General features: G+C 40.4%; 1 protein-coding gene across 12 annotated transcripts in view; it reads right to left on the bottom strand.

The window, feature by feature from the left end:
• Positions 1–25,808, bottom strand: part of ABCC5 (ATP binding cassette subfamily C member 5) — a 68,000-nt gene that overhangs the window by 25,174 nt on the left and 17,018 nt on the right. For 9 of the 12 annotated variants that reach the window (XR_009933481.1, XM_062499536.1, XM_062499538.1 and 6 more), the window contains 25 exons: positions 21,898–22,131; positions 21,612–21,785; positions 20,200–20,347; positions 19,617–19,765; positions 18,912–19,019; positions 16,795–17,145; positions 15,266–15,337; positions 15,010–15,134; positions 14,336–14,408; positions 13,573–13,776; positions 12,798–12,941; positions 10,975–11,080; positions 10,126–10,310; positions 8,946–9,092; positions 8,512–8,641; positions 7,817–7,970; positions 7,573–7,701; positions 7,040–7,226; positions 5,991–6,080; positions 4,761–4,950; positions 3,895–4,054; positions 3,377–3,455; positions 2,662–2,775; positions 1,453–1,617; positions 687–770 (listed from right to left, as the gene is read on the bottom strand). Coding sequence is in view for 11 of the 12 variants with exons in the window: in XM_062499536.1 (XP_062355520.1) it covers positions 687–770; positions 1,453–1,617; positions 2,662–2,775; positions 3,377–3,455; positions 3,895–4,054; positions 4,761–4,950; positions 5,991–6,080; positions 7,040–7,226; positions 7,573–7,701; positions 7,817–7,970; positions 8,512–8,641; positions 8,946–9,092; positions 10,126–10,310; positions 10,975–11,080; positions 12,798–12,941; positions 13,573–13,776; positions 14,336–14,408; positions 15,010–15,134; positions 15,266–15,337; positions 16,795–17,145; positions 18,912–19,019; positions 19,617–19,765; positions 20,200–20,347; positions 21,612–21,785; positions 21,898–22,131 (3,702 nt within the window). In the remaining variant the exon portion in view is untranslated. Of the gene's footprint in view, positions 1–686; positions 771–1,452; positions 1,618–2,661; positions 2,776–3,376; positions 3,456–3,894; positions 4,055–4,760; positions 4,951–5,990; positions 6,081–7,039; positions 7,227–7,572; positions 7,702–7,816; positions 7,971–8,511; positions 8,642–8,945; positions 9,093–10,125; positions 10,311–10,966; positions 11,081–12,797; positions 12,942–13,572; positions 13,777–14,335; positions 14,409–15,009; positions 15,135–15,265; positions 15,338–16,794; positions 17,146–18,911; positions 19,020–19,616; positions 19,766–20,199; positions 20,348–21,611; positions 21,786–21,897; positions 22,132–22,966; positions 24,527–25,808 lie in introns of those variants that run through there. The other 3 variants (XM_062499542.1, XM_062499545.1, XM_062499547.1) reach the window with 3 other exon arrangements.

Raw genomic sequence — 25,808 nt, 5'->3', positions numbered from 1 at the left:
GCATCACGGGAAGCAGCAGCTGCTGCCATGGTGAACATTAGCGATGCCCCAAATAGCTTTGATAAATTACAATGCAATAGTTACACCACAGAGCTCTTCTCTGCTGCGCTAGACAAAGATGTGACAATAAAGGACACTACTGCAAAGCTTCACTTCCACTCAGACACACAGAAAATCCGGCACTAGGAAAAGACGAACTGTAAAAGACACGTTGTCTGATACAGTCCAGTAACAAAGCCAGATCTCTGGTACCATAAACTGTACAAAAATGATAGAAAAGAATATGCACTGTTATTAATACAGTGCTTATTTTAATATAAAATAAACAGCTTACATTTCCACTGTAAATATAGGCTATATACAGAATTATGTATAGATATAGCTACATGTATAAAGCTTCATTATAGGCCTCTGATACATTTATAACTATGGCTCCCTGAGCCATTTGTAGAGTGCATTTAATAACAAAAAATTAGTAATATGGAATAAATACGATAATAAAAACATGAAGAGTTCTTCTGACATGGTTTTAAAAACTCTCTGGCTTGACACATTGTGCTAAAAATTAAATGATGAAAAGGCAATAATCTGCAAGGAGGAAGGAAGAGCTGGCCTGCCACAGGCAGGGAGCATAGCTCTCCAAAAGTAAAGTGACTTTGCCCTGAATTTCAGCCCTTGACAGCAACCTTGTTCTCTGCAGCAGCAAACATAGCATAGAAGCGTGAGTTCTCGTTGGCCAGAAGGGCAGTCGGGGTGTCGAATTCCACTACCTGAAACCAAAAAAGGCAGGTAAACTATGTCAGTAAAATTCAGCTGAGAATTGACTCCCACCCCTTGGACTTGTGATGAGATGGTAAAGAATAGAAAACACAGCATTCATCTTTAGATGAAACACCAGGCATTGAAAGTACCTGCATTTATGGATACTGTAACCTGGAATGCTTCAAGCTGGCTCAAAAACTGGAACTAGCCCAATAGGAAGCAACCTTTGATGGTTCTGGCAGAGGTTACCATCTGCTATGGCCTTTTGCCTTCTCTACCTTAAAGAGCCTTGCCCAGTATTCTTGTACTTAACTGTTTAGGGCTCCCAAATGGAAGCCTGAAAAATAGGAAAAGTATCTGTCATATGTGCTTGATGGTACAGGGCTTTATGAAAGTAATGGGAACTGCCACTAAACCCCAGCAGGGATGTTTGTGTTATTAACCATCCCAGAATTGACCTACAAAGGAAGTCTCAAGAAGATTTTTAAAGACCTACTGTTAGTCTATGGTATTTTCTTGGTGAAAAACAATTTTTGCCATCTTTGATCTTGTCACAGGATTCTTTTGGACAACTACTACCAAGTATATGAATGAAGACAGGATTTTCTACCCTGCAGTGCAGCTGTTCCCTCAGTTCAGTCTGCACACATGGCACCACCAGACCAGAGGCAGAGACACCTCCCCGCTCACCTGTCCCTGTGTTAACACCATGATCCGATCACAGCCCAGCACCGTGTGCAGGCGATGAGCAATTGTTAACATAGTGCAGTCTGCAAATGCCTCTCTGATGGTTTCCTGGATCAGCAAGTCTGTTTCTGTGTCCATAGCAGCTGTTGCTTCATCCAGGATCAATATCTGAAAGCAGCACAGAATCCTGGCTGTTACCCATGGTCACACCTTCCCTCCCTGAATATAAAAATACATAGAGTGGGCAGAATGGCGACAACCAAGTGTTGTCACAACTGAATCCTTACGTGGGCACAAACGCAGGTTTTACAAGTACCCTTTCAGTTTTCTTTATGTAATTGCCTTCAACAAAGCCTATGGATGACTCTTACATTTTATGGTCACATCCTAGAGCTACATGAGGTCTGGGTCATAAGCCACAAGTTTCCACTATTTTCAATTTTATATTCAATAGAAGAATCTCAAATACAAATTTTACCAGTAAACTAATTTAACACATCCCTGGTGGTGACATTCCTCCTGGAATGAGTCAATACTGACTAGGCTTAATAGCTTTCTTACACTAAGAAGTCTCTTCCCCTCAGACATAAAATGATTTGGAGTAATTTCTTGCCAAAGCTGAACTGGACATGCTTTGTGCAAGTAATGCAGAGACAGCAGTAACTTCTGCTGAGTAGTCTGGCTTTAAAAACAGATGCAAAGTGAACTTTAAAATATTATACATCACACTTCAGGAAAAAGGTTGTTAAAATAAGAATCCTGGTCAATCTCAATCCAAAAGTCCTTTCTCTCTGTAATTATTGTTTGTTTTCCATTCCTGCAAAATCTTTCGCTTGGCTGGCATAGCATGGTAGCAAATTCAACTTTGAGACCACAGTGGAGCACTGTGTAGAAGGAAAACACTTGGGTCATATGCACAAAAAGGTGGAAGAAGGGAAAAATCTGATGCTCCCCAGTAACAGGACACTGAATAAATAATTAGGCCAGTCTGACACTGTTGTTAGCACTTGCAAGCAATGCCTTTCCAATGGCAGGACACGACAGGAGCTGGCTACAGACACCTCCCTGACTGTTTTAACCTTACACCTCTCTGGGTTGCAATAATCATTGGTGTGATTCCTCTGACAGACAGAACAAACCCAGCACAATAAAAGGCTTGTTCAAACCTATAATTTTGGTATCTCCAGCTATTTCTCTCCCTGCTGTGCTCACCTTGCAACGACGCAGCAGAGCTCTAGCTATGCACAGTAACTGCCTCTCTCCAACAGAAAAGTTCTCCCCATTTTCCATCACTTCTGAATCAAGTTTCATAGGCAGCTGTGCAATCTGTGTGGGGAAGAAGTGGCAAAAATCAGAGCACTGCACAAAATCATACAAACACAAACAGATCTGACAATCTTTGTCACCAGGAGAAGAGAGTGAACCTAGACCGTGCAGGAATTCCTGCAGCCTATGTTCCATAGCCATACTTGCCACCTGACAGACAACAGAAAGAATTGGATATGTCATGGCAGCAAGACTTGCTGCAGAGGGCCTTGCACAGGGCAGGTTTTAAGCTCAGTATAAATTTGCACATGCGACATATACAGTCACATATGGAAACAGAGAATGCATACCTAAGGCACATACAGAAAAATATCACTTGAAATGCTTTAACACCCTAAGAATCCCCATGATGAAGCAGCACCCTGCTACGCCACATACTAAGAAAAACACATAATATGGCATGTTCCTAAAAAAAACCAAAATATCAGTCTGATAAAATCATGGGAAAAAGGAAAAAAAAAAGGTCAAATAAAGCACAGAGAACAAGGGGGGAAATGCAGAGAAAAAGCTTAGATGAAGACCTCTAAAGTAGTTACTAACAGATTACCTTGCTTTGAAAGTCAAATGCAAACATGTATCTCCCAGGGCACATAATACTTACACACTCCTTCATGTGGGTCCTTTCCAAAGCAGCCCAGATTTGTTCCTCACTGTACTGATTGAAAGGATCCAAGTTTGATCTGGAAGGGGAAGCAGAAAACAAGCACAATTTTAACTCAGCAATGAATAGCAAACCAACAGTGTGCTAATTCATCCAGACAGGTGATTCCCATCTAGCCTCCCACTACCAGTTTCCTTGCCAAGGAAATCAACTGTTCCCAGCACATTGAGGTTAGAAGGGACAAAAAAAAACAAGAGTAGAGATGTTAGTAACAAAGTTACTAAAACTTTAACCACATCTGAAGGGAAGCAGGACTTCCATACAGGATGATCACACCCAGTGCTGCACTGGGCCAGCTAAAATTCATCTGTGTTTTTTTTTTTTTGTTGTTGTTGTTTCAAAACCAGAACAGAAGCTAAAATGCCCGAGAGCTACCACCTCACCAGGCACCTATTGCATTTCAGGTATAAGCTGGAAGACTGCTCAGTCCCTTCTTGCCTTCTTACGGTCTCACTCACCTCACAGTGCCACTGAACAGCACAGGTTCCTGAGGGATTATGGAGAGTTTGCTCCGAAGATCTGCCAAGCCAATGTCATTTATTTTTACTCCATCAATTTTAATACAGCCTCCAGACAGTTCAACAAGACGAAAGAGTGCCATTCCAAGGGAAGACTTCCCTAAAAAAGAGACAGGAAAAACAAGACCATGTTTCTACAGAATCATAAGAGCTTTCAGATGTGATGGCATTTCAAAAGCTGTCCACATCTAAGAAAAGTTTTAAAATACCAAGAAGTCCTGACAAGCAATGCTCTGGTAAGTTCTGAAGTTCAGCATTTAAACTTCAGAGCAACTGTGGGGGCAGCTCCTAATCTCTCCTAAAAGAAGCCATCCCTGGCATGCTATCCCAACCCCATTGCCAAAACCCTGCCATGAAAACCCAATAAAACAATATAAGTTACTTATTTAGAAACTCCTTTTGAAGTTGATTTAAGTCATCTCACAAACCGGGGTTTGGATTCTTCACATTACAGAGTTCTGAGATGGCTCAGAGCCAAATCTGGCTGCAGCATCAGTACAGAATCTTTCAAAAATCAGACAAGCTGCAACAAGCACATTGTAGGCACCAATCTGTGCTGCTCAGTGGTTTAGGGAGTTAAATATGATCAACATACTGGCTCAAACATAGTAGGATATCCTTCTGCACTAAATGGAAACTTGTTTTCACTACTGTTCACAGGGATACTGCTTCTGTACAGACATGAATGGAAATGGACAGAGTGCTCAACCCCTCCTGTGCAACCAAACACAGAGGAGAACTAGTATGACTGCCCCAAACTATTCTGTAGAAGTAATAATTGAACTCTGCTTAGTGTTTTTCTTTACCTGAGCCTGTCCTCCCCACAATGCCAATCTTTTCCTTCGGTTTGATGGTAAAGGACACTTTTTTAAGTACTAGAGGGAGGTTCTCTCGGTACCGCATCTCTGCATTTTCAAAAACAACTTCACCTTCCTGTGGCCAGTCCAGAGGAGGAGTTTTATTCTTAATTCGAGCAGGAGCTTCCAGGGAAAGTGTCTTTTAACAAAAATACAGAAGTTCAGTTTCCAGTAAGCAAAGCACCAAATGAAAATTATCAGCTGCAGCTTTCAGCAGTTCTCCCCCACAGACTCAGCCCAGATCATTTATGGCAGTTTCATGACGAGCTGCTTGGCTGGATGTGGGCCAAATAGTCCAAACATTTGCTGCATTACACTCACCACACTGCTAATTCCCCTCCTGTTGCCTCAGTAATGACATCAGTCCTTCTATACAACAGTGGGGTTTTTTTTGTGACAAATAACTATTATATAGCCCAGATTTACCAAATGTAGCTCTCTCTGAGGTTCACAGGGAACATTAAATGTAAAAGCCTTTCACCTCACACACCAGACCCAGTAGGAGGCTTACTCCTGGCTATGCTTTACCCACTGACCTATGCCGTTCTGCACACACAAATCCCAGTTACAAAGAAAGGGTTACAGATAATCAGAGAAGCTTGCTAAGCATTTAGCCTGGCACATTTATCATGTTCAGCTGAGCACATTTCTCCTGTTTGCAGTAAGAGCATTCCTTTGACTTTCCAAGCATATAGAAATGTTACATAAGACAGCTGTGGAAAAGTAGGCTCATTAGGATGAAGTGGAATTACTTGTAGATAAAGTAGGTAAATAAACAAATTATATGTGTTTAAATGAAGGAATTACATTAGGTTTGGAATGAAGGATGCCAGAACATCATCCTTTTGCTATAAAATGATGTTTTGAATCCCCAAGTTATCCCTTTCACACGCTCCACTATTTACTGTGGGTGTCAGCAAACTTCCAGTGGCCTTACATAAATCCAGCAATACCTCTAAGTTTAGTTACCTACCAGCTCTGGGGCCATTCATCCCCCAGTGCTGATACTTGTGCTTCACAAAACAAACTCACTGTGCAGTGCTACAGCACAAGGCTTTAGTGCCTTTCCAAGATCAGGAACAGACATTCTCTACTAAGGCAGACTATGGCTGAGGCCAGCAGCGTAACAAGCAACACAAAATTTCACAACAAGCAGTTGAATGCATTAGTCAGTCCTACCTTGATGTAGTGATCAATCCTCTCCACTGAGGTGAAACGAGCTTCTGTCTCTGAAGCTAGTCTGACTGTAAACTGGAATAGCCCTGTTAACTGAAGTGGTGAAAAGAAAACAAATTTTTAGAGCTGTTACTTATTAGTTAATTAAGAGATAAATGTGGCCAGCGGGATTAGGGCAGTGACTGTCCCCTGTACTTGGAACTGGTGAGCTCACATCTCAAACCCTGTGTTCAGTTTTGGGCCCCTTACTACAACACAGATACTGAGGTGCTGGAGCATGTCCAGAGAAGGGCAACAGAACTAAGGAAGGGTCTGGAGGCTTGTGAGCAGCAGCTGTGGGAGATGGGGGCCTCAGCCTGGAGAAGAGGAGGCTCAGGTGGGACCTTATCACTCTCTACAAATCCCTGAAAGGAGGGTGTAGCCAGGTGGGGTTTGTTCTCTTCTCCCAACTTAACAAGCAATAGGACAAGGGGAAACAACTCCAAATTGTGCCAGGGGAGGTTTAGATTGGACGTTAGGAACATTTCTTCACTAAAAGTGTTGCCAAGCACTGAAACAGACTGCCATGGGGAGTGGTGAAGTCACAGTCCTGAAGGTATTTAAAAGCCATGTAGATGAGGCATGTGGGCACACAGTTTAGTGGTGGGTTTGGCATTGCTGAGGTGATAGTTTGACTCAATGACTCAATTACTGGTGTTTTCCAAACCAAAAAATTCTATGATATTTGATACTCTTGACATTGGGCACCATATAACTAAAGTATTCAAGGCAAGTTAATTAAATAAACCATTTGAAAAATCACCACAATTTATTAATCCCTTGAGAAACCAGCAGATTAGAGATGCTTCCCAAGAATAACAGCTTTAAGTACGAGGTATCTAAGCTCTTGAATTCCACCTCGGCACCACAGGGAGGCAGAAGAGGCCAAACAGCAGCTTCAACACAAATGCTCAGAGCCCTGCAGCTCCTTTGAGCCAGCTCTGCATGCCGTTTGCTCGTTAGCAACAGCTACATAATAGAAATGAAGTATTACAGTATGTGGCCACACTCACCTGCACAGCGTATGAGATGGCCAGCCCCGCATAGGCAGGAGGGATCTGGCCATGCATCAGGACAATCATAAGGCCGGTGGTTGTGATCAGAGCAATGCTGATAATGTCCAGGCGCACAGCCAGCCAGCGCATTGCACAGCTGAATAGGTAAAACGGGGCCTGGTTGTCATCCAGCAGCTCCTGGTACCTGAAACAAACACAGCAAATGTTAGTAGACTCTATGAGCCTGATGTTCTATAAATATCAGACCTACTTAAATCCCTGTTCCAGTATCAGGATTCAGGGTGGGAAGATTTGTCACTAATCAAGTTTCAAACCAAAACATGATGGCAGGGTTTGCAAAGTTTGCCCACCACTGCTGTTCCCAGTTTTCCCTTACTCTTCCTTCTGGTCTCCCTGTTTTTTTCCCCAGAAAATTAACTTTGTCATAGAACCAATGATCCATCAGATCCCAGCAATAAATCCTTTTAAGTGCCAGAAGCTGTTGCATTCAGCTTCATGCTTGACCATTCGCAGATGGTATCTAGACTGACCTGTGCAGAAACTCCTGTCCTTTGTGGTAGGCATGAATTGTGGAGAGACCCTGGATGCTGGATGTAATGTGAGATAAGAATGGAGACTGTGTGATGTTGTCCAGACGCTTGAGCTCTCGAATAAAGACTCTGTAAGGAAAGAAGCACTTTGCATTTCATGCAGAACCACCATACACCAACCACTCTATGTTGTACTTGAAGGCGAAAGGATCTGTATTTTTAGCCAAAGCACTGGTGCACTTACCTGGACACAACATGCAGAACTGTGAACAGGACAATGAGGGGCCCCACTGCCACCAGGAACCAGGGGAAAACCCCGGAAATCACTCCCACACAGAAGAACACAAGGATGACATTCTGGATGAACATTTCCGCTTGAAACGGCAAACGAACATCAACTGGTGAAATGGAAGGAAAAGAGGAAAATCTTGAGTACAGAAAACTCAAACAACTTATAGCAATCAACTCAGACCAGCTGTACATCGGTAAAAGAGTCATTTCTCTTAGTTTACTCAAATTAAAAACGTACTTTTTCATTGGGATGTTTTTACCTTCTGAGTTGCTGGTAGTCTAATTATTCCCATTTGCAGAAATAGCTCTGATGGAACTCTGGCCTAGTTACCACCTCTGCTGCACATCAGCTTCACTCTAATGTTTTAAGTTGCTCCTGCATTAACTGCTGAGAGCCCATGTGGAGCCTGGAGGCACAACAGCAGTGGCACATTTCTTTCTTCATAAGTGAATGATCAGACCTGAGCTATCAGCTGCCTTCTGGAATCATAACCCAGGTATATCCCAAGTCCTGCTTTGTTTATTGCAAGTGCACATTTGACAACTGACATAGGGTACAATCACCCTAACAGTAACAGACTAGAGAGTACTCAGGAGTTAACTGGGAGGTCTGAATGTGAGATTTACAGGGCACACAGTGAGAGATACCTTCATCCATGTCTTTGGAAAACCTGTTGAGGATCCTCCCAGTGGGGGTAGTGTCAAAGAACTTCATGGGGCTACGCAGAATCCGTCGGAAGAGCTCGTCATGGAGCCTTGAGGATGCTCTGAGAGTTCCCTGACAAGGCAGAAAACTGCAGGGTTATAAAAGAGTGTCCACCTTCCTGGCACTGCTTCTCCTCTGGCACCCCAATATTCTACTCTGTTTCTCTCTCCAGCTATAAAAGTTTGGTTTTTTTACTGCATTCTGTGCTTCCAACCAATGGAGGAAGCTATTAATTTGGGCAGAAGTTTAGCAGAACCATGGCACAGCCTCAAGAGCTAGCTATGGAAGCATTACAATCCATGATTGACTCTGGTTCAAATGTTCAAATTTGCAGAAGTAGGAGGAGGGGGAGACAAACACCAGCACTAGCACATACCTTTACGAAGACCACACCACGAACAGCTTTCAGGATCAACATAACTGCCATAGACAGTGCATAGATGCCAGCATAGTAATGCATGTGAGGGTTATCTTTCATACTGTTGCTTATGACAGTCTCATTTCCCAAAGTCACAGTGGTGTTCTGCAGAAAATTCAAGGTTTCAGATGTTGGTTAAGACAAGGATGAAGCATATATACATTGCATGTGGTAGAAGTTAGCTGTCTTATGTCTTCTCCCACTATATTTGATATTTCTTCTTTAAGAGTACTTCAGTGACCCTTCAATACTTCAGAAACTTTTCCCTGGCAGGGATGCTTGACCTGTAGGTTTGTAACCCTTTATCTTTTTCCTACAATATTTTTCAAAATATTGCCACAATGCCTATTTAATTTGATTCCTAATCTCTCATTTCATGCTTATTTCTTACGTTGTTCTGAACAATGTCAGATACTTGCATACCACTACACAATCATATTCACCTTGGATAGATTTCTTTATCAAACACTGTTGCTATTTCTGCCACTGTGCAATAAATTCTTTACTGTCACACTGTTATACATTCTCACTCTTTTATTTTCCATCTTTAAGTATGTTTAAGGACCTCTTTGCTGATTCTAATATTGTTGGCCATCTGCACTTCATTATTTCATCTCTGAGATGAGTAGCTTGCTCTCTGTGCTCCCACAGAAAACCCTTACAGTTATATTCGGGTTCTTAAATGCAACAACACTTGCAATCAAAGCCCTGAGAATGGGAAAAAGCCCAAACCACCCCAGGTCATCAGAAGCTTCAAAGCACTTTCCAAAAGCCATTTGACTCAAAGCCATATTTTAACAAAAATTATCCTATTAAGTATAAGACCACATTTAAACAAAAAACAACACTAAAATTAGCTTGTTGTCCCCTTTCATATTTTCACTTCCTTTTCTTAGGCTAACCAGAAAAAAAGGAACAAGAAGGCAGCATTAAACCACATAAGCAATTATATCTCTCTCATTACCAGAGCTCTCTTATTCTTGGAGATGAACTCCCTAGTGACACCACCTCCTGGGGAGTATTCCAAGTTGTTTAAATTAGAAAGCACCATTTGGTCTCACAGGACTGCTTGGGATTAGTCTAGCAGAGCAAACCCCCAGCCCATTAGACACAATAGCAGAAAAGCTATTTAACTTACTCCACTGCCTTGCTTGATCCAGAAACTCAGCCACCAGTTGCTGAAAGCTGTGCTGCCCACATTCAGCACAAACAGTGCCATGATGATGAGGAATGCAAAGGGGCCTCCAGCTGCCTGAATGTAGACACCATAAACAGACCAGGGGACAGAGCCTTTGCCTTTCTCTTCCAACTGTACCAACTGGCCTGTGAAACAGAGGACAAAGAGGGAGTGAGAAAAAGAAAGCTCTTCCATCAAACTCCTATAAATTCATGAACACACAGAAAACTAGTCTTTCAAACTGTGCAGAGTACTTTCAGGAACGCTTCATACTGAGAACTCAGTGGTTCAAACAGTTTTTCCAAGAAGTCACATTTCTTCTGCAGAATCATTTGGTACAGCTGCAAAAGCCTCATCAGCACAGACTTAAAAGTTAGGCTGGGATTAGCCTCACTATGGCTTTTTAAACCCTGAAGTTCAAAGCTAACATTAAACAGAACTACAGGCGTCAGACCTTCCCTTCATCCATAAACACATGCCATGCCCAGGACTGAGTGCCCAGTTGTACACATGGCCCTCTTAGGATAGGAAGGAGAGGTGTGGGAGACAAGGCACTACCAGGTCCTTTGTGCTGATGGCATCTGACCAGCAGAAATCTGATTGAACTTAAACATTTTACAGACATCTACATTTAATGAATTAATTAATGTTCTTAGCCCACCGCCTGCATCCGATCAACGGCACTAAGTGATTAGGATTGAGACAGCATCCAAAACCTGACAGGTACATTAACAATATACTTTGAAGCACATGTTTTGAGCTTATAGGAGTACAAAATAATTACAGTCAGAAATTTGATTACATAGTTACCCTCCTCTTCCTTCTTTACAACTTTCTCCTTCTTCACAGACCCTGTTTTGGTACTTTTATCCTGGGGCCTTTTCAGGGAATTGTTTGTGTTCTTCTTTATATTAATCTGCAAGAAAACAATGACACTAAACAGACCAGAATAGTTGGCTTCAACATTTTCATATCTAAACACAAACTTTTATTTATCTACCACCTAAGGACAAATAGCTCAGCATTTACATCAAGGAGGATATCAACTTTAGTTATTACAGATGATTGCCAACTCTGGTGGATTAAATTCTCCTCCTCTGTTAATCTGAACTACTACCAACCTGTACAAGTAGAGTGCAAGGTTAATTTTCAGAATCAGTGAAATTATGAGTGTACATGGTAGAGGACTGGTATCCCTATTACGGCAAGAAAGATAAAATCTTCCTATCCTTTGTAAAAATAACTCACAATTTTTTAAAGAGGCTTTTTTTCCCCCAAAAGCACCCTAGCACTGAGACATTTCATGAGACCTTTCTTAAGAGTAAGTCAGGTTAACTTGATCTTCCTGAAATCCAACATCCAAACACTAAAGTGCACACAAGCGCTGTTCTAAACCCAGCCATCTTCCCATACCAGAGTTACTGCCTGCTCAGAGTCAGCCCACATGGGCTGAAACCCCTGACACACCATGTTCAGGGTTGCCTTCCCACACTTTACACGAGATCAAACCACAGAGAATCCAAACAATCATTCATTTATTCTTATCCCCTAGGGAATGCTATTTAATGGTCCTTCCACGAGCTAATGTTTACAGCAACATTGAAGGTCAGCTAAGCATGAAGACTGGAGAATCCTTTGTTCACTATCATCGTATTAGTCTTAAAATGGCAGAACTATAAACTTCATGGCTCAAAGGATATGCAGAGCAATGCATTATATCCTTTTGCTTCTCCCAGGAAATATCTCCCAGGAAAATGTGTCATCAAGCTCCTTCTATATCTGTAATTCTTATAATGCTTCCTTATCAGAAATGTTTTGTTTCAAATGTCTTGTGAGTAAGGAGCCTCTCATCTCTGAAAACAAACTGCTGATGCACTTTAAATCTTTTCTTTCTAAGAGAAAATGCACACAAAATTTAGACAAGTAAATTATTATAAAGCAAAATGCAAAGACCCTTACTCCAGATATTAGCTTCAGGAAATGAAGAGCAGAAGGGTGGGAAAAATTAAGTTGTTGGAAATTTAGGTGTTGCTGCACTGAATGTTCTTGTTATTTTCTAGATTTACAATTTTTGCAACAACTGAAATACTTGAGCACATATTCAAGTTTGCATTTACAAACTTTTTCATAGCAATTCATGCCAAGGCAAAATATTTTTTCTCAAACTCCCCCAAAACACAGCATCTTCAGTTACATTTCCAAAATACTGTCACATCTAACTTTTGACGAGCTGTGTCACACCTGCTGTGCCTCAGTCACACTCCATTGAAAAAGTAATAACCAACCAGTAAGAATTTTTTCAGACAAAGGTTGAAGATCCGTGCTAATTCAGAGGTAAATTAAGGAGTGGAGTGTACAATAAGAGAGACAAACTTCCTGCTCTGAGCATCACCAGGGGAGACACTACAATATTTTCATGATTAACCCATGAGCTCATTGGCAGAGTCCTCTCTAGCACACATTCCCTAAAAACAAATTGTGACAAAGTGCTAACGAAGCACAGATTACTCTATAGGAAATCTATTGGTCAGATCAATACATGAAAATGTGTGAAGCCATTTTCCAGTTTTCCAACATCACCTGGTTCACCTCAGAATAGTCAAGATTCAGAGCACTTTAAAATAAACAAGTACCTCAATATGTGGTGTTTCTCCCAGCTGTAAGCTATTAAAAATAGTTGCATAATCCCCATTTAAATTCATCAGTTCCTCATGACTGCCTCTCTCAGTAATGCAGCCTTCTTTCATGAAGATCACTTCATCACAGTCAACAAGATACTGGAGAGAAAGTGGCAATAAGAACAAGTGTCTATCATGACATTCAATAACCAAACACTCCCACACAGCCTTTCTCAGCAGCCTATAGACAGTGGCACACAGCACACCTACTCCCACGTAAGACAGCTGACTTTCAGAGATCCTCCTCTGACTTGAGCACCATGATTACTCACACTACACAAATAAAAATTTTATGTCCTATCAAAACCAATCTCTTTTGGAAGACATGACTCAGGATACTTAAACACTGCAAATACTGATAGACTAACCACTAATATTTCCATGCACAGAAGACAGCAAAAAAAAAAAAAATCTCAGGTACATCAATTTGGATTTACTTACTCTAAATATAACTGCTTTCTGCTCTGATAAAATAGCTTTATAGCAAGTTAACAAAAGTATTTTTTAACTGGGCATATATTTCTCTGGTAAATTTTCTTTAGCCAAATGTTACCAGTCCCAATCAGACACCAAGCAGCACTGATATCAAATAATTAAATTGTGGTCAGTGCATATTTGCAAACCTAGTTCATAATTGTAAACAATACATTCTATAAATAGACAGGGTTAAGGCACAGAAGTTTCCAGTATGAAGAAAAAGTCCAAAAAAAAAGTATGAGCAATTAAGTACCTGAAGCTGATGCGTAATGAAAAGGACAGTCTTTGACTTCAGGTGCTTCCTTATTGCACTGTTAAAAATGTGATTTCCAACATGAGCATCTAAGGCACTAAGGGGGTCATCAAGGATGTAAATGTCCCTGTCACTGTACAGGGCGCGAGCCAGACTGATTCTCTGACGCTGTCCCCCACTCAGGTTAGCCCCTCGTTCACCAATCTGCAGAGACACACACCCATGGTTTTATTTCTTCAGCACCATGCAACACAGATGACCAGAATAAAGCAGACCATAATATTAATCTATATATTTATATTAAAATTCTTACCATAACATTTTATATTCATACATATATGTATTCAAGTTTAGGTGTCCACTTTGTGACATGCGTTATATATTCAAGGTTAATATGCTTGAAATGTGGTCATACTTTCTTTGCTTGTTTTACCTTTTATGAATTAACATAGCTATTGTTCTTCTCAGCTATTTTAAATTGAGTTCAGTTAGGTTCTGTTAAGGCAGCTAAATTTACAACACAATAAAAAAATTCCCAAACAGTCAACATATGAGTAAAAAAAACAAAACAAAAAAACAAAAAAACCAAAAAACAAGGTACAACTCTTAACAGACCAGGACCCACTAAGCTCAGCTCAAAAGACTGCATTTGACAGCTTGGCTTATATGCACCACAGACTGATATACCCTCATTCCAGTTTACCCTGCCAAGCCAAAATTCTCTTCTCCATCTATTAATTAGTGTAGTACAAGCAAAACATACCTCTGTCAGGTCCCCATTTGGAAGGATGGCCAGGTCAGGCCTTAGACAGCAACCATTCAGCACAGTATTGTATCTGAAGAACAAGTAGATAAATAGTTAAGAACACCGATTTTCCCCACAATTATTTAGCTAGTACAGCACTATATCATTTTCTACACTAATAGCAGATATTCCGGCAACGTAAAAGAAATTATCTGCCTTGGATTCCCAGGAGAAAACTGAGGGTAATAATTAATCACCTTCCTCAGAAGCATTGTGAGGATAAGGAGACAATTTGTCTCTAGGGATAGTTGGCTAAGGGCCACAGCAAAGTCCCCCACCGGAGATGTCAGTACCTGGCACACAGCAGTTGTTGTGTTTGAAGAGGGCAAGGCCAGGACAGCAAGAGCAAATACCACTTTAGTGCTGCTCACATCAGCTGCTGGTTTTAACCAGAGGTGCAGGATGAGGCCTAGCCTCACTGCAAGGAGCAGTGACAGGCACAGTGACAGTCACCAGCCACAGGGTGAGAGAGAGCTGCAAGAGAGGCAGGATCCCAAATGGGACTTAGAGGTGACTAAGACTCCAGAAGGGCATAGAGCCTTTATCTGTAGCGTACTCTGCATCAAATTTTTCCCACGCTTGGGCCAAGAATTACTAAGCTTTCATGAAAATCAGCAAGCAGTCTGACAAACCTTTCTTCATCATAGTCCTTGCCAAAAAGGATGTTGTCCCGGAGAGTGGCGTTGAGGATCCAGGCCTGCTGGGCCACGTAAGCGAAGGTCCCGTTTACTGCAATGCTTCCCTCCAGCAAGGTCATCTGGAATTACAGACCAGCTGGGACATTATGCTACCCCATGTTTAGAAAAGACTGCATTCTACAGAGTACAAACAAGTGAAATAGGAGATGGGAAAGAGAAGAGCAAACATACTCAAAACAGGATTTCTCACCTGTCCTAAAATTGCTGAGATAAGTGAAGTTTTTCCACTCCCCACACTGCCACAAATTCCAACAAGTTTTCCCTACACAGGAAATAAAAAATATGGTATTCATTACATTCTTCACCCCTTCCAGAATTCAGACCACCTTTAGTACCTACGAGAGGACAGTTGGATATGAATGACAGCGCTAAAGTGACATAACAGGAAAAAAAAAAAAAAAAACAAAAACAAGAGTCAGCATTTTAACACTCAAATTGTATAGAGTGAAAGTAATCTCACAGTGAAATAAAACTGCAATCAACTCTACAGGTAAAAATAAAAGTGTTTGAAGACCAGCTTCCTTCTTACTAGGGATACCAGCCCAGAAGATCAATAAACCAAAAGCACCAAGGCCTGCCTGAACAGAATGCACTAAGATGCTTTTGAGAGTGGTAAGGAAAGATATGAAGAGGAAAAGCCTGAAAGAAAAGAAAATGTAGCATATATGGGTCCAGTAAAACTCCTTGCCAATTAAATCCAATTTGCTAAAGAACATGTACCAAGAAAATACTATAATTCAGTCACCTTGAAGAATTTTTCTGCAAAGGAATGGGAGGGGTTAAGATCCATATTAAACTATTTTTATTCGTTTTGTAAAACATGTAAAGTGAACAACAAAGGTATATAGGTTACTTGTAGAACACATTGCTGGCCTTCTCTTGATAGCATACTTCTGAGACAAAACCAGCCTTTACATTTTCAAATAATTGTACTCCTTTTTGAGGCAATTTTTTAAACTATATACCCTCTCCCCCAGAGTTTACAATACAGGTTTTTTTACTGTTTAAAATAGTTTAAAACTCTCCCGCTATTTGCATAAGTATATAAGACAATTTAACTGAATATCTTCATAAATACATGGATCCCATTACTACAATATCCAACTGCAGACTGTTAAGCTTTTGTATTTGTAGATAATGTCATGTATTAAGTTCAATGCTTTTCTTTGACATCTTACATACTTTTACCCATCTTGGAGCAATAGCTCTAAATGCTTCTACAATTCTTCAAAACCTTCATCCTAACATACAAAAATTCTCAAGGAAAAAAATTGCACATTCTTCAATGAAAAGCACTGTTATGCCCTATTGGAACACCTAATCACCTAAAATGTTCACCCAGAATACTGCTGAAACTGCAAAATTATCAAACCACTGCAGGAGCACACTGTTCACCAGCACCTGGTACCTGGTGCCCTGCAGATTCTCTGAACTCAGTGGCTCACACACTGTGCTGGGAGCTGCAAACCCCTCAGGTGGATGTGGAAGCTATACAGCCTGCCCTTGTTTCACAGGCTGTTTGCAAAGATCCAGTCGCTAAAACGGCACAGCTGTTTACAGCAAGATCAGACACTGCATCCTGGATACTGCAGTTGCCATGGATATTACAGGAGTGCACAAAAGCAATATGCTCCATTTCATACAAAATGAAACAGCACACAGCTCTCTGTTCCAGGGGGCAGCTAAAGTGAGGCCTTTTAAAAGCTCATTACTGCTTACCTTTTCTATCTCCAAGTCGATGTTGTAGAGAGTCCTCTGAAGCCGAAGGTTAACCAGGTGGATGATTCTGTGCTCCTCTTCAGGGCTGTGATGATCATCACTGTCCACTAGAAGATGGCCTTTCTGCTCTGCCAGCACAGCTTGCTGTCCCTCATTCTGCAGCTTCATTTTCTCTTTCTTGCTCTTGGTGACTTTCTTGTCTTTTTTCACTTTGGGGGTCAACTTTGGTGAGCTCTGGACGCTGGCATGGGAGAAGTCCCAAGCCAAGGTAGCATTTTTCACCTCTATCGCGGTGTGAGGATTGGCTGGTTTTTTCTTTATCATATGAACCTCTTCCATTAGAAATAAACTCTGATAGGAGTTGTGAGAGAGGTGTAAAGATGAGACACCTGATCAAGACTGGGAGACAAGCCTACGGCACACTCACGCAGCAAAACACATCAGGCTATATAGTAGGAGGAAGCTGAAGAGCAAAAGGTAGCTCATTAGTGTAAACTAACTCCAGGTCTGCTAAGTGGCTGGGGCATTCCTGGATGTGGTGGAAGCACTTGGATACACTTGACTTCCACAGAACTGCAATACTGTGGATGTGCTAAGACAGGGGCTTCTTCCTTTGACTATGTTCCAGATTAAAAACACATGAACAGAGAACACAGGTTGGAGAGGAAAGGCCACTTGAGATAAAGTGACTGACTTGTCCTGCACACCAACTCATTATGGAAGGAGACAGAATGGCTTTTAACTTGAGCCTTCACCCATCAGCTTTTCTGCTGGGAAAATGTCATCTTGCATAAGTGTAGCTGATCTATCTCAGGCTGCTTGGCAATATGAAGTAAGCCATTAAGTCAACTGTATCATGTTTTCCACCACATCCATCAGTATTTACAATCAACAGATTAGGAAGACATTTTTCACACAGTTTAATTACAGGATAAAATGTTTGCCACTTACACAATTTGTTTTGAACCAAGTAGTATTTTGTGACTAAAAATTCTCAATTCCCGGCCTTATTTATTCTTGCAATTGCTATGCCTGAATCATACACTCATAAGAAAGCTCACTCATTTACAGAGCCAAAAAGTCAATTAAATTTTTACTGTGATGTCAGAGTATCCCCACCTTATGTTACATTTCCTACACAATTTATAGCCAAACTGGGAGATAAGTCTATTTCCTTTTTCTTCTCTTCCCTCCCAGAAGATTCCCTTTAGTGTACATAGATTTAAGTAAGGCTGATTTTAGGCTGACTCAGAAGATGAAGCAAAAACGCTCAAAAGCAATGGAATCTCAAAAGAACTGTACAGATCCTATTTTTCTTACATAGAGGTTTGTTTTGTGAATGCATTGCACAGAATTATTGTGTCTGTCAATGCTTGTGAAAGTTTCTATTTGGAAAGTGTTATTTTCCATTCAGGAAATTTCCACAATGTGTAATACACTTTTATCTTCAAGAGACAAAACAAAGTAAAGGTCTCCCCTCTGAGTTCATAAAGTACACACAGTGTATTCATCCTCCAACCCCCATGATGTGAGATAAGATTGTTCATTATCAGTTTTCTACCATAGATCTGTTTTGCCAGATCACAGCTCCATTTTACTGATATAGGGGAATTTCAGTTACTTAATCTGGTCTGGAAATATAAAACCTCAGGGTTCTATGACCCCAGATACAAATCCACTGTTTTTTGTCAATCTGCTTACCTAACACCTGATATTTTCAAAAAGTTTTATTAGCAAAGCATAGAATTTCATTGCACACATCTTGCAGTCTTTTCATATGTATGTTCTTAAAATGCAGTTAGAAATTATGATACAGTGAGCCACTGAATCCTTCACTCTTATCTCTTCCTGTGGCCAACTTCAAAGTCATAAAATCATTGAATCAGATTATTTTGCTTCTCCTCACACAGGTATTATTTCTATTCTTAAACTGCTAATATTCCTTCACTACATTTGTATCTCTTGCAGAGTCAAATAATCTGGAATGCTAAGTGTAAAGAAAAATAACTTCTCTGCCATTAAATCATATTACCTTCCAAGTGCTCCCTTTACATCTACTGAACACATACAACACTCCACACTTACAGTGAAGACTGTGAGGCCAAATGACTGCTTACCTTAAATCTGTCAACAGAAACAGATGCCTCAGACAGAGACTTCACTGAGAATGGAGTTACTTTGAGAGCAAAAGTCATTGAATTAAAGACAGTGACCACTGTGAATGCCTACAAACAAGACAAGAAAAATAATCACATTTGGATGCATCATTCTAATAGCTTCAGCCTTCGAAAAGCTGAAATGGCACAGCTGCAACTCAAAACCACAGAAAAGGCCCAGTCCAAGAACAGCCACATAAATACTCAAAGTATTCTCAAACAGCAGAAAAATTTACCCAGCTCCTTCTCTAGTGCTTTTAACAAACCAAGACAGACCTGCTCTGTTTGTAGGTCTAACAAACACAGCAGCTAGCAAATTCTGCATTAACTTACTAGTAAAGGCACAAACTCAAATCCTATATTTAGGCATTTCTGCTGTTTGCATCCAGTGCAAAACAAATTATCCAGTAATCCCCAATGCCCCATCTGAACAGGAGGACTCATTTACATTCAAGCCCAAAACCTGTTTTGAGGAAGGTCAGGACAAAAAAGCACCAAGAGTCTTTTGTGCAAAATGTAAGACTACACCTGCTGCTGTGACAGCCATCAGATATTCTCTTCAGTGAGTGAGGATACAGCCTGGCCACATGGGCATAGCCACACAAGAAATGGCTCAGCAGAAAAGCTACAGAAGCAAAAACATAAAGAATATTTTCAACAGTTTACCTGAGCTGCTGTAAGGTCATAACCAAGGATCATATGGACAGAAAAGGTCACCACACTGGCAATGACAACAACAATGGGAGCCACTCCCACAGTGATGCTCTGGAAGTAACCTGCACGCTCCAGGATTTTGCGCTCCTCCTCACGAATTTCTAGAAATACAAATAGGGGCACCAAGTTCATTCAGGGGTACATACACACAACAGACAGTCACACAACAGTATAAACACTGAGTAAGAGGCCTAACTTAGCACATGAGTGTTTATCCCATTATAAAACTTCTCATAGAGAAAGCAATTACAGAGGAGGAAAATATAATGGTCTGTAATTGCCACACAAATATAGGGATTAATTTTTTTTAATTAGAGCAGCCAGCACATTTGTTAAATTATAAAAGAGGAACAAAACTGAAAAATTTAAGATTAGTGTCATGCCACAAATATCACTACACTAGAAGGTGAAGTTTTAGAAGCAGGTCTTACACTGCTCGTACAGCAGCATCTACAGCACAGAGTCAGGCTGCAGCAGGCCACAAAGCTATGGGCATCTGCAGCAAAGGAGACATTTACAGACTCTGGGAACTCACTTTGAACATTCTGAGAAAAGGGTTTGACCCAGGCATACATTTTAATGAATTTAATGTAATTAAGAACTTCATTCATCTTTTGCACACGTTCATCTGTTGTTGCTACACATTTTCTTCTGAAATAAGCTGTGAGGCGCGACACAAACATCTGAAACAAAAGACAGCACCATGAAACATTAAAGGCAACTCAGTAAAAGCAAGTACATTCAATTCCTAATTGCCAGAGAAAATTAATTTTTAATGTGAAAAGGGGATTCAGGGATAGGGTCAGGCAACTGCTGTTCTAACATAAAACTCAGGCTAGAAACACCATTCATTTCCTCCTGCCCCATCTGCACCAAGCACCAGACTCCTGAGAGCAAATTTCAACTAAAATTTGAGAGAATAAAGGTGTGCACTTTTACCAATATTAAACTGTACCAGTTTAATTAAAGTTTCTGAGGCACAAAGTTAACCTAAAGACACACGAAGTTGACCCCCATTTTAGCCAGCCTTTTAACCTGATCCTGTAGGATTTTGCCCAGCCAGATAAATTTCTAGTTTATGCCAGTGCTATGAAGGTAGTAAAATAATTTTTAACATTTTTAGTAAATGAACCTAAAATCACAAAATTGTTTGACATGTTTAAAAGTATCTGCTACTCCTACATTCATCCCATTCCTGGCCTGAAATCCAAGCCAAACACACTACTTTAGGAAGTTTTAGCTCCTTGCCTTTCTTCATATACCTGCGAACTCATTTCAAGTCCCCCATTAATAAAGGGGGGCTGGTGGAAAGAACTGGAAAACATGTTCAAATTCCACTCCTCATTCCCCTCTAAAATGCAATTCCCACTATATAATTCTTACTTTTGGCCACATAAATTGAACCACAGTGAACCTCACAGTATTCAGCCTCCACGGTTTATAAAACATGCATTACAAACACAGTGACAAATCTTCAGCAGCCTTACAGGCATTTTATAGGGGAGATGATTTTGGCTTGAACTAGCCTATTTCACAGCTCAGCAGAAGCAGAAGTACCTCATCAAGAACCAGCTGTGCCAGATGTGGTTTTTCAATATCTTGAGTCAAGAAATCAAGAATGCTGCTCATGCAACACCAAGCTCCCATATACAATCTGGAGGCCTCATGTCCTTCCAATCTCAACCATGAGTACCTGAATATTCTGCAGTTTTATTTAGCTATGAATATTAGTCTCAGCCAAATCTATCAGCTTTCCTATCCCCATTTTATAATTTTATCACTTTGAGTTCCCAAATTTCTGCTTCATATACTATTTTATAAACACCTTCAATAATGTGCAATGCCATAAACAGGCTAAATCTAGCTCGTTTCAACACCTTTTATTCAGAACTATATATTTATCTGACCTAGGAAAAATGAAGCAAGTCTTAACCCTTTCTAACTCACCATTGCTGGGTAGAAGAGGATGAAGACGGCAGATCCCAAGAAGCCTGTTGGACCCAGAATAATCACATTATAAACCATTCCCAAGATGGCCACAATAGGGCCCCCAGCCAACAAACTGCCAACTGCTGCAGCTTCAAACATCCTCTGGCCATCATTGGAACAAACATTTATGAGCTGAAAAACAGACAGAACAAATTACTTAGATTTAAGGCACAGCTCACTCTCAAAGAAATGTATTACACACCCCTTTTTACACTGCCATTTCCAAAACAAGGCTGCAGCTTACCTCTCCAAGAGACTTCTCCTTGATGTTTTTCAGCTTAAGAATTTTCTTAAATGCCATTGTCAGGACAGCCCCACGCAGTCTGACCCCCGTGCGATAATTCAATGCCCAGGTTAGTGCCAGGGACCACGATCGCACCACTTCCGTCATAAAGATGCCAAAAACTAAAAACAAGCTGTACTGCAGGTTGGACTCACTCTGCTGGGTATACTCCAAGAGGTGTTTCACAACGAATGCCTACAGGAAGAAATGCAAGCTTGCATGAACACCCCATCATCCCAGAAGACCATACAACAACTTTATGTTAAGTTAGAAATAAGTAGGCTACTTTGCTTTTAAAAGAGCCGTTTGAAATAGAAAGCATCTTCTTTCCAGAAGTAAAAGGTGTCAATACAAGAAGTACTGTAACACAAGCCCTGCTGAGAGCCAAGCACTGAGTCAAATTAAGTAAGTAAAGAGGGTTTAATTTGGAATCATATTCCTCGCAGCACGCTTCTAATCCTCCGTGTCTTCTAACTTAACATAAATGTGTCAGTTAGCTGAAAGCAATGCATTATCATATAGAAGAGTTTTAAAATATAGTCACTACTTATACATCTGCACACATTAAGAAACATTCCTTTAAGTGACATTAAGACCTTTTTTATTTTATCTTTGGTTTGCTTCAAACGTGCTTATTTGATAAAAAGGAACAATGTACCTACAGTTGTAGAGGGGAAGAGTGAGAAGGACATTTGCAAAACATTCCTGGAAATAAACATCAGCAGTTTAATAGTAAAGAAAAAAACAAGCAGAAAGCACAAGGTACGCAATACCACAAATCATTGGGGACAGGGGAGAGAAAAAAAACAAAACAAAAAAAAAAAAAAAAAAAAAACCAAAAAAAAAATTAACCATTCAATCCCTCCCCATACCCTCTTCCCCCAAGAACATAAACACTTTACCTCGGAATCACATTTCAAACATCACCTGCAAAAATAGGACAGCCCCCAGAACCACCAATTCCCAACTCCAGCTTTGTGGTCCAATGGCACAATGTAACATCATACAATTCACAACCACCAGGATTAAATATTATTAACTGCGAAACAATAGGCTTTTATTTGAAATCAAGTGTGATCTTAAATGGTAACATCTCAAAAACACTATACAACAGGTAGACCATTGTATAAACATACAATCTGCACATACAGGAAAATTATAAAGGGCTAATATCTAACAGTCAGTCTTAGCTTCTAACAAATTAGATTTGAATCTACACACAAAATTATAAAGATACAAAAACAGAATGGTATTTGTTCACGAAGTCCAAAAGTAGTCACACTTGAAGGTACCAACAGAGGAGGCTTCTGAGGCTGCACAAATTCTGAAATCTGGTTTCAAAAGTATCTTACAGTAAGGCTTCACAGAGAGCAAAAGACTTCCTAGAGAGCTTTTCAACAAATGATGTTTTAAGATATTGGTGCTTTTGATATACTAGTACAGAGTAGAGAATTACCTTCGCCCACAAGAAAAATAAACAAAAAATCTGAGACCAAAGAAAATATTTGAGAAGCCTTTCACATCACAGTCCATTGAAGTCCTTTTGGATATATCATGTTTTCTAAGTAGGAGTTCTGTATGGTTTGAAGAGAGGGAAAAAACAAAACCCCACTACTCCAGCAAAGGTTTTGATAGCTACAGCCCAGCACCAAATAAAAAAAAAGGAGATCAAATTCATCTGTTCAGAGGAAAATAATACTGCACATCAGAACCAAGGAAACATGCTGTAAATAATTTTGCACTTTTTCACAGGTGTGAATTAACGCCAGATGTCCATCGGGTTCTAGAATGGCCACTGAGAAAATTTACATACCGATCACTGAACAAATGTGAGGAACTCACATTCACAGATCTACTGCATTCCAACTTTCTCCCGATTGGATTTAATTTTACATCGACTGTTTGGATCACAACTGCATACAGTTGGTTTGCAGTTACTGTGGAGATTACTGACTTCTTTTTCCAGTATTCAATCCAACATATGCAACCGAGTCACTGAGCAATTGGGGTGAAAATCCCCCTTTTTCCTCTCGAGCTGTAACTCAGCATGGTCGCAGACTGCAAGCATTTTCTCACACACCACAGCATTGCTGAAAGTCTCCAAGAGAGGATGTATAAAGATAGCAGATGTTTCCTGGGGTCTCATTCCTCCCAAAACTTTAGTGCTTTTTTGCAGCACTATTTTATAGATTCAGCATCTCCCATGATGAAATAGAGACCAACTTACATTATACCCCAATTTATTTTTGTTCCGGAAGAAAGAATAGAGGAAACAGCAGATTAAAGGGAAGGGAAAAAAGTCACAGAAAATTAACATTTGCATCTGAACAAGTACTATTCAAATTCATATTAGTTTAATGAAAATAATCCAGCATCATAAAGTTACTTACAAAACAAAACATTACAGTACATAAACTAAGCTAAGGGGGAAAAAGAGCTCCTGTGGCTATTACCGCAGTGGTTGGTACAAGCTGCTCGGCTGTCTTAAGCATTCCCAGGGAATAAACATTACCTTACCTTTGCTCTTGGCGGTGGCTCTGCCCAGCAGGAATGCCTCATCCTGACGCAGAAAACAGCCATCCTGAAAATGCTGAAGAACAGCTTCTGTCACTGGTCCCACTGCAGTGCCGGCGTCCCTGCTGCAGCCAGCGTGCGACAGCGCGAGGCAGGCTGCAGCTGGAGCCAACTGGGAAACTGGAAAACTTACCTCCCAGAGCTTACCACTCCCCCCTCCAATAACTGACCAAACTGTCAAGCTGTGCTCCACTAAAATAGCAAGTTTAGCCATCTCCCAAATGGGAAGAATGGCTCTGAACAGTAGCAAACTGGTACATTGTTCAGACCTGGAGTTAAACTGATTATGTTTAGTAATCAAGAAACTTCTTTGATCCTCCATCAGAACTTGAAAGTTTTGGTAGCCGATCAAATAGCAACATTTATTGGAGATAAATAGTATATCACCTATCCCAGTACATTCTGATGGTTATTACAAGGCAGTCTGACACATGCAGCTGACTCACCAGGTTATAGGTTTTGATTCTGTGTCAGATGCAAAATTTATCATAATTTTAAAAAAATAAAAGAACCAAAACAGGAGGACCCTTGAAGGATCTTATCCACCCCCCCCCCAAAAAAAATAAACTCAAACCAAAGCTAAAGAGTCCACACAGGAAGTCTTGAACAACTCCTTTCCAGTTATAACCATCACAATGCTCATTAGCAAAGCCACAGCCATTTGCTGGCATTTCAAGATCATAGACATTCAATTAAAATGTTTGAAGTTTAATATAGTGTTTAACTCCACTTTCATAATTTTTCTCCAATACATGAGGTCAAGTCAAGTGCTTTTCCTGATCTCCCTTTTCACCTTCAGGTCATTGAAAAGGGTATAACAATACAAGAAAGCACTGATATTTCTGAGGAGACAGCATAGGCATATCCCTGAGGCATGCCATTTTAAAGAACAGGGAGGAGGGATGGTAAAGACTTATTTTCATGCCAAATGGTGGAACCAAAAGTGAATTTGGCCTTATTCAGAAAAACGAATAAGGTTGTCTGTAAATGGGCAACTGTCTATAGATAATTTTAAGTTACCCATATTGAGCATCAATTGCAGTAGTAGCCCCCAACATAATCAAGCTGGTTTGTTTTTTCCTTTCCCTTCTCACTCTCTCTCATTCAGCAGTCTGGCTGAGACAAACTGAGACTATTATGCTGCAGAAATTAGGGGTAACACTGCTGCAAGCTCTTTGCTAAAGATAAAAGCAACTCCTCAAGCCCTGTAGTGAAACAATGACAGAAGCTCTTCTTGGGAAAAGCTAGTGCTGTTAAAACCTTAATCATTATATTTATTGTTAATTACCAAAATATAT

The sequence above is a fragment of the Cinclus cinclus genome, chromosome 10, assembly GCF_963662255.1.
Source record: "Cinclus cinclus chromosome 10, bCinCin1.1, whole genome shotgun sequence".
NCBI lineage: Eukaryota > Metazoa > Chordata > Aves > Passeriformes > Cinclidae > Cinclus > Cinclus cinclus.
Note: the sequence above shows the minus strand (reverse complement) of the source record. Positions and strands in the feature narration are given on the sequence as shown.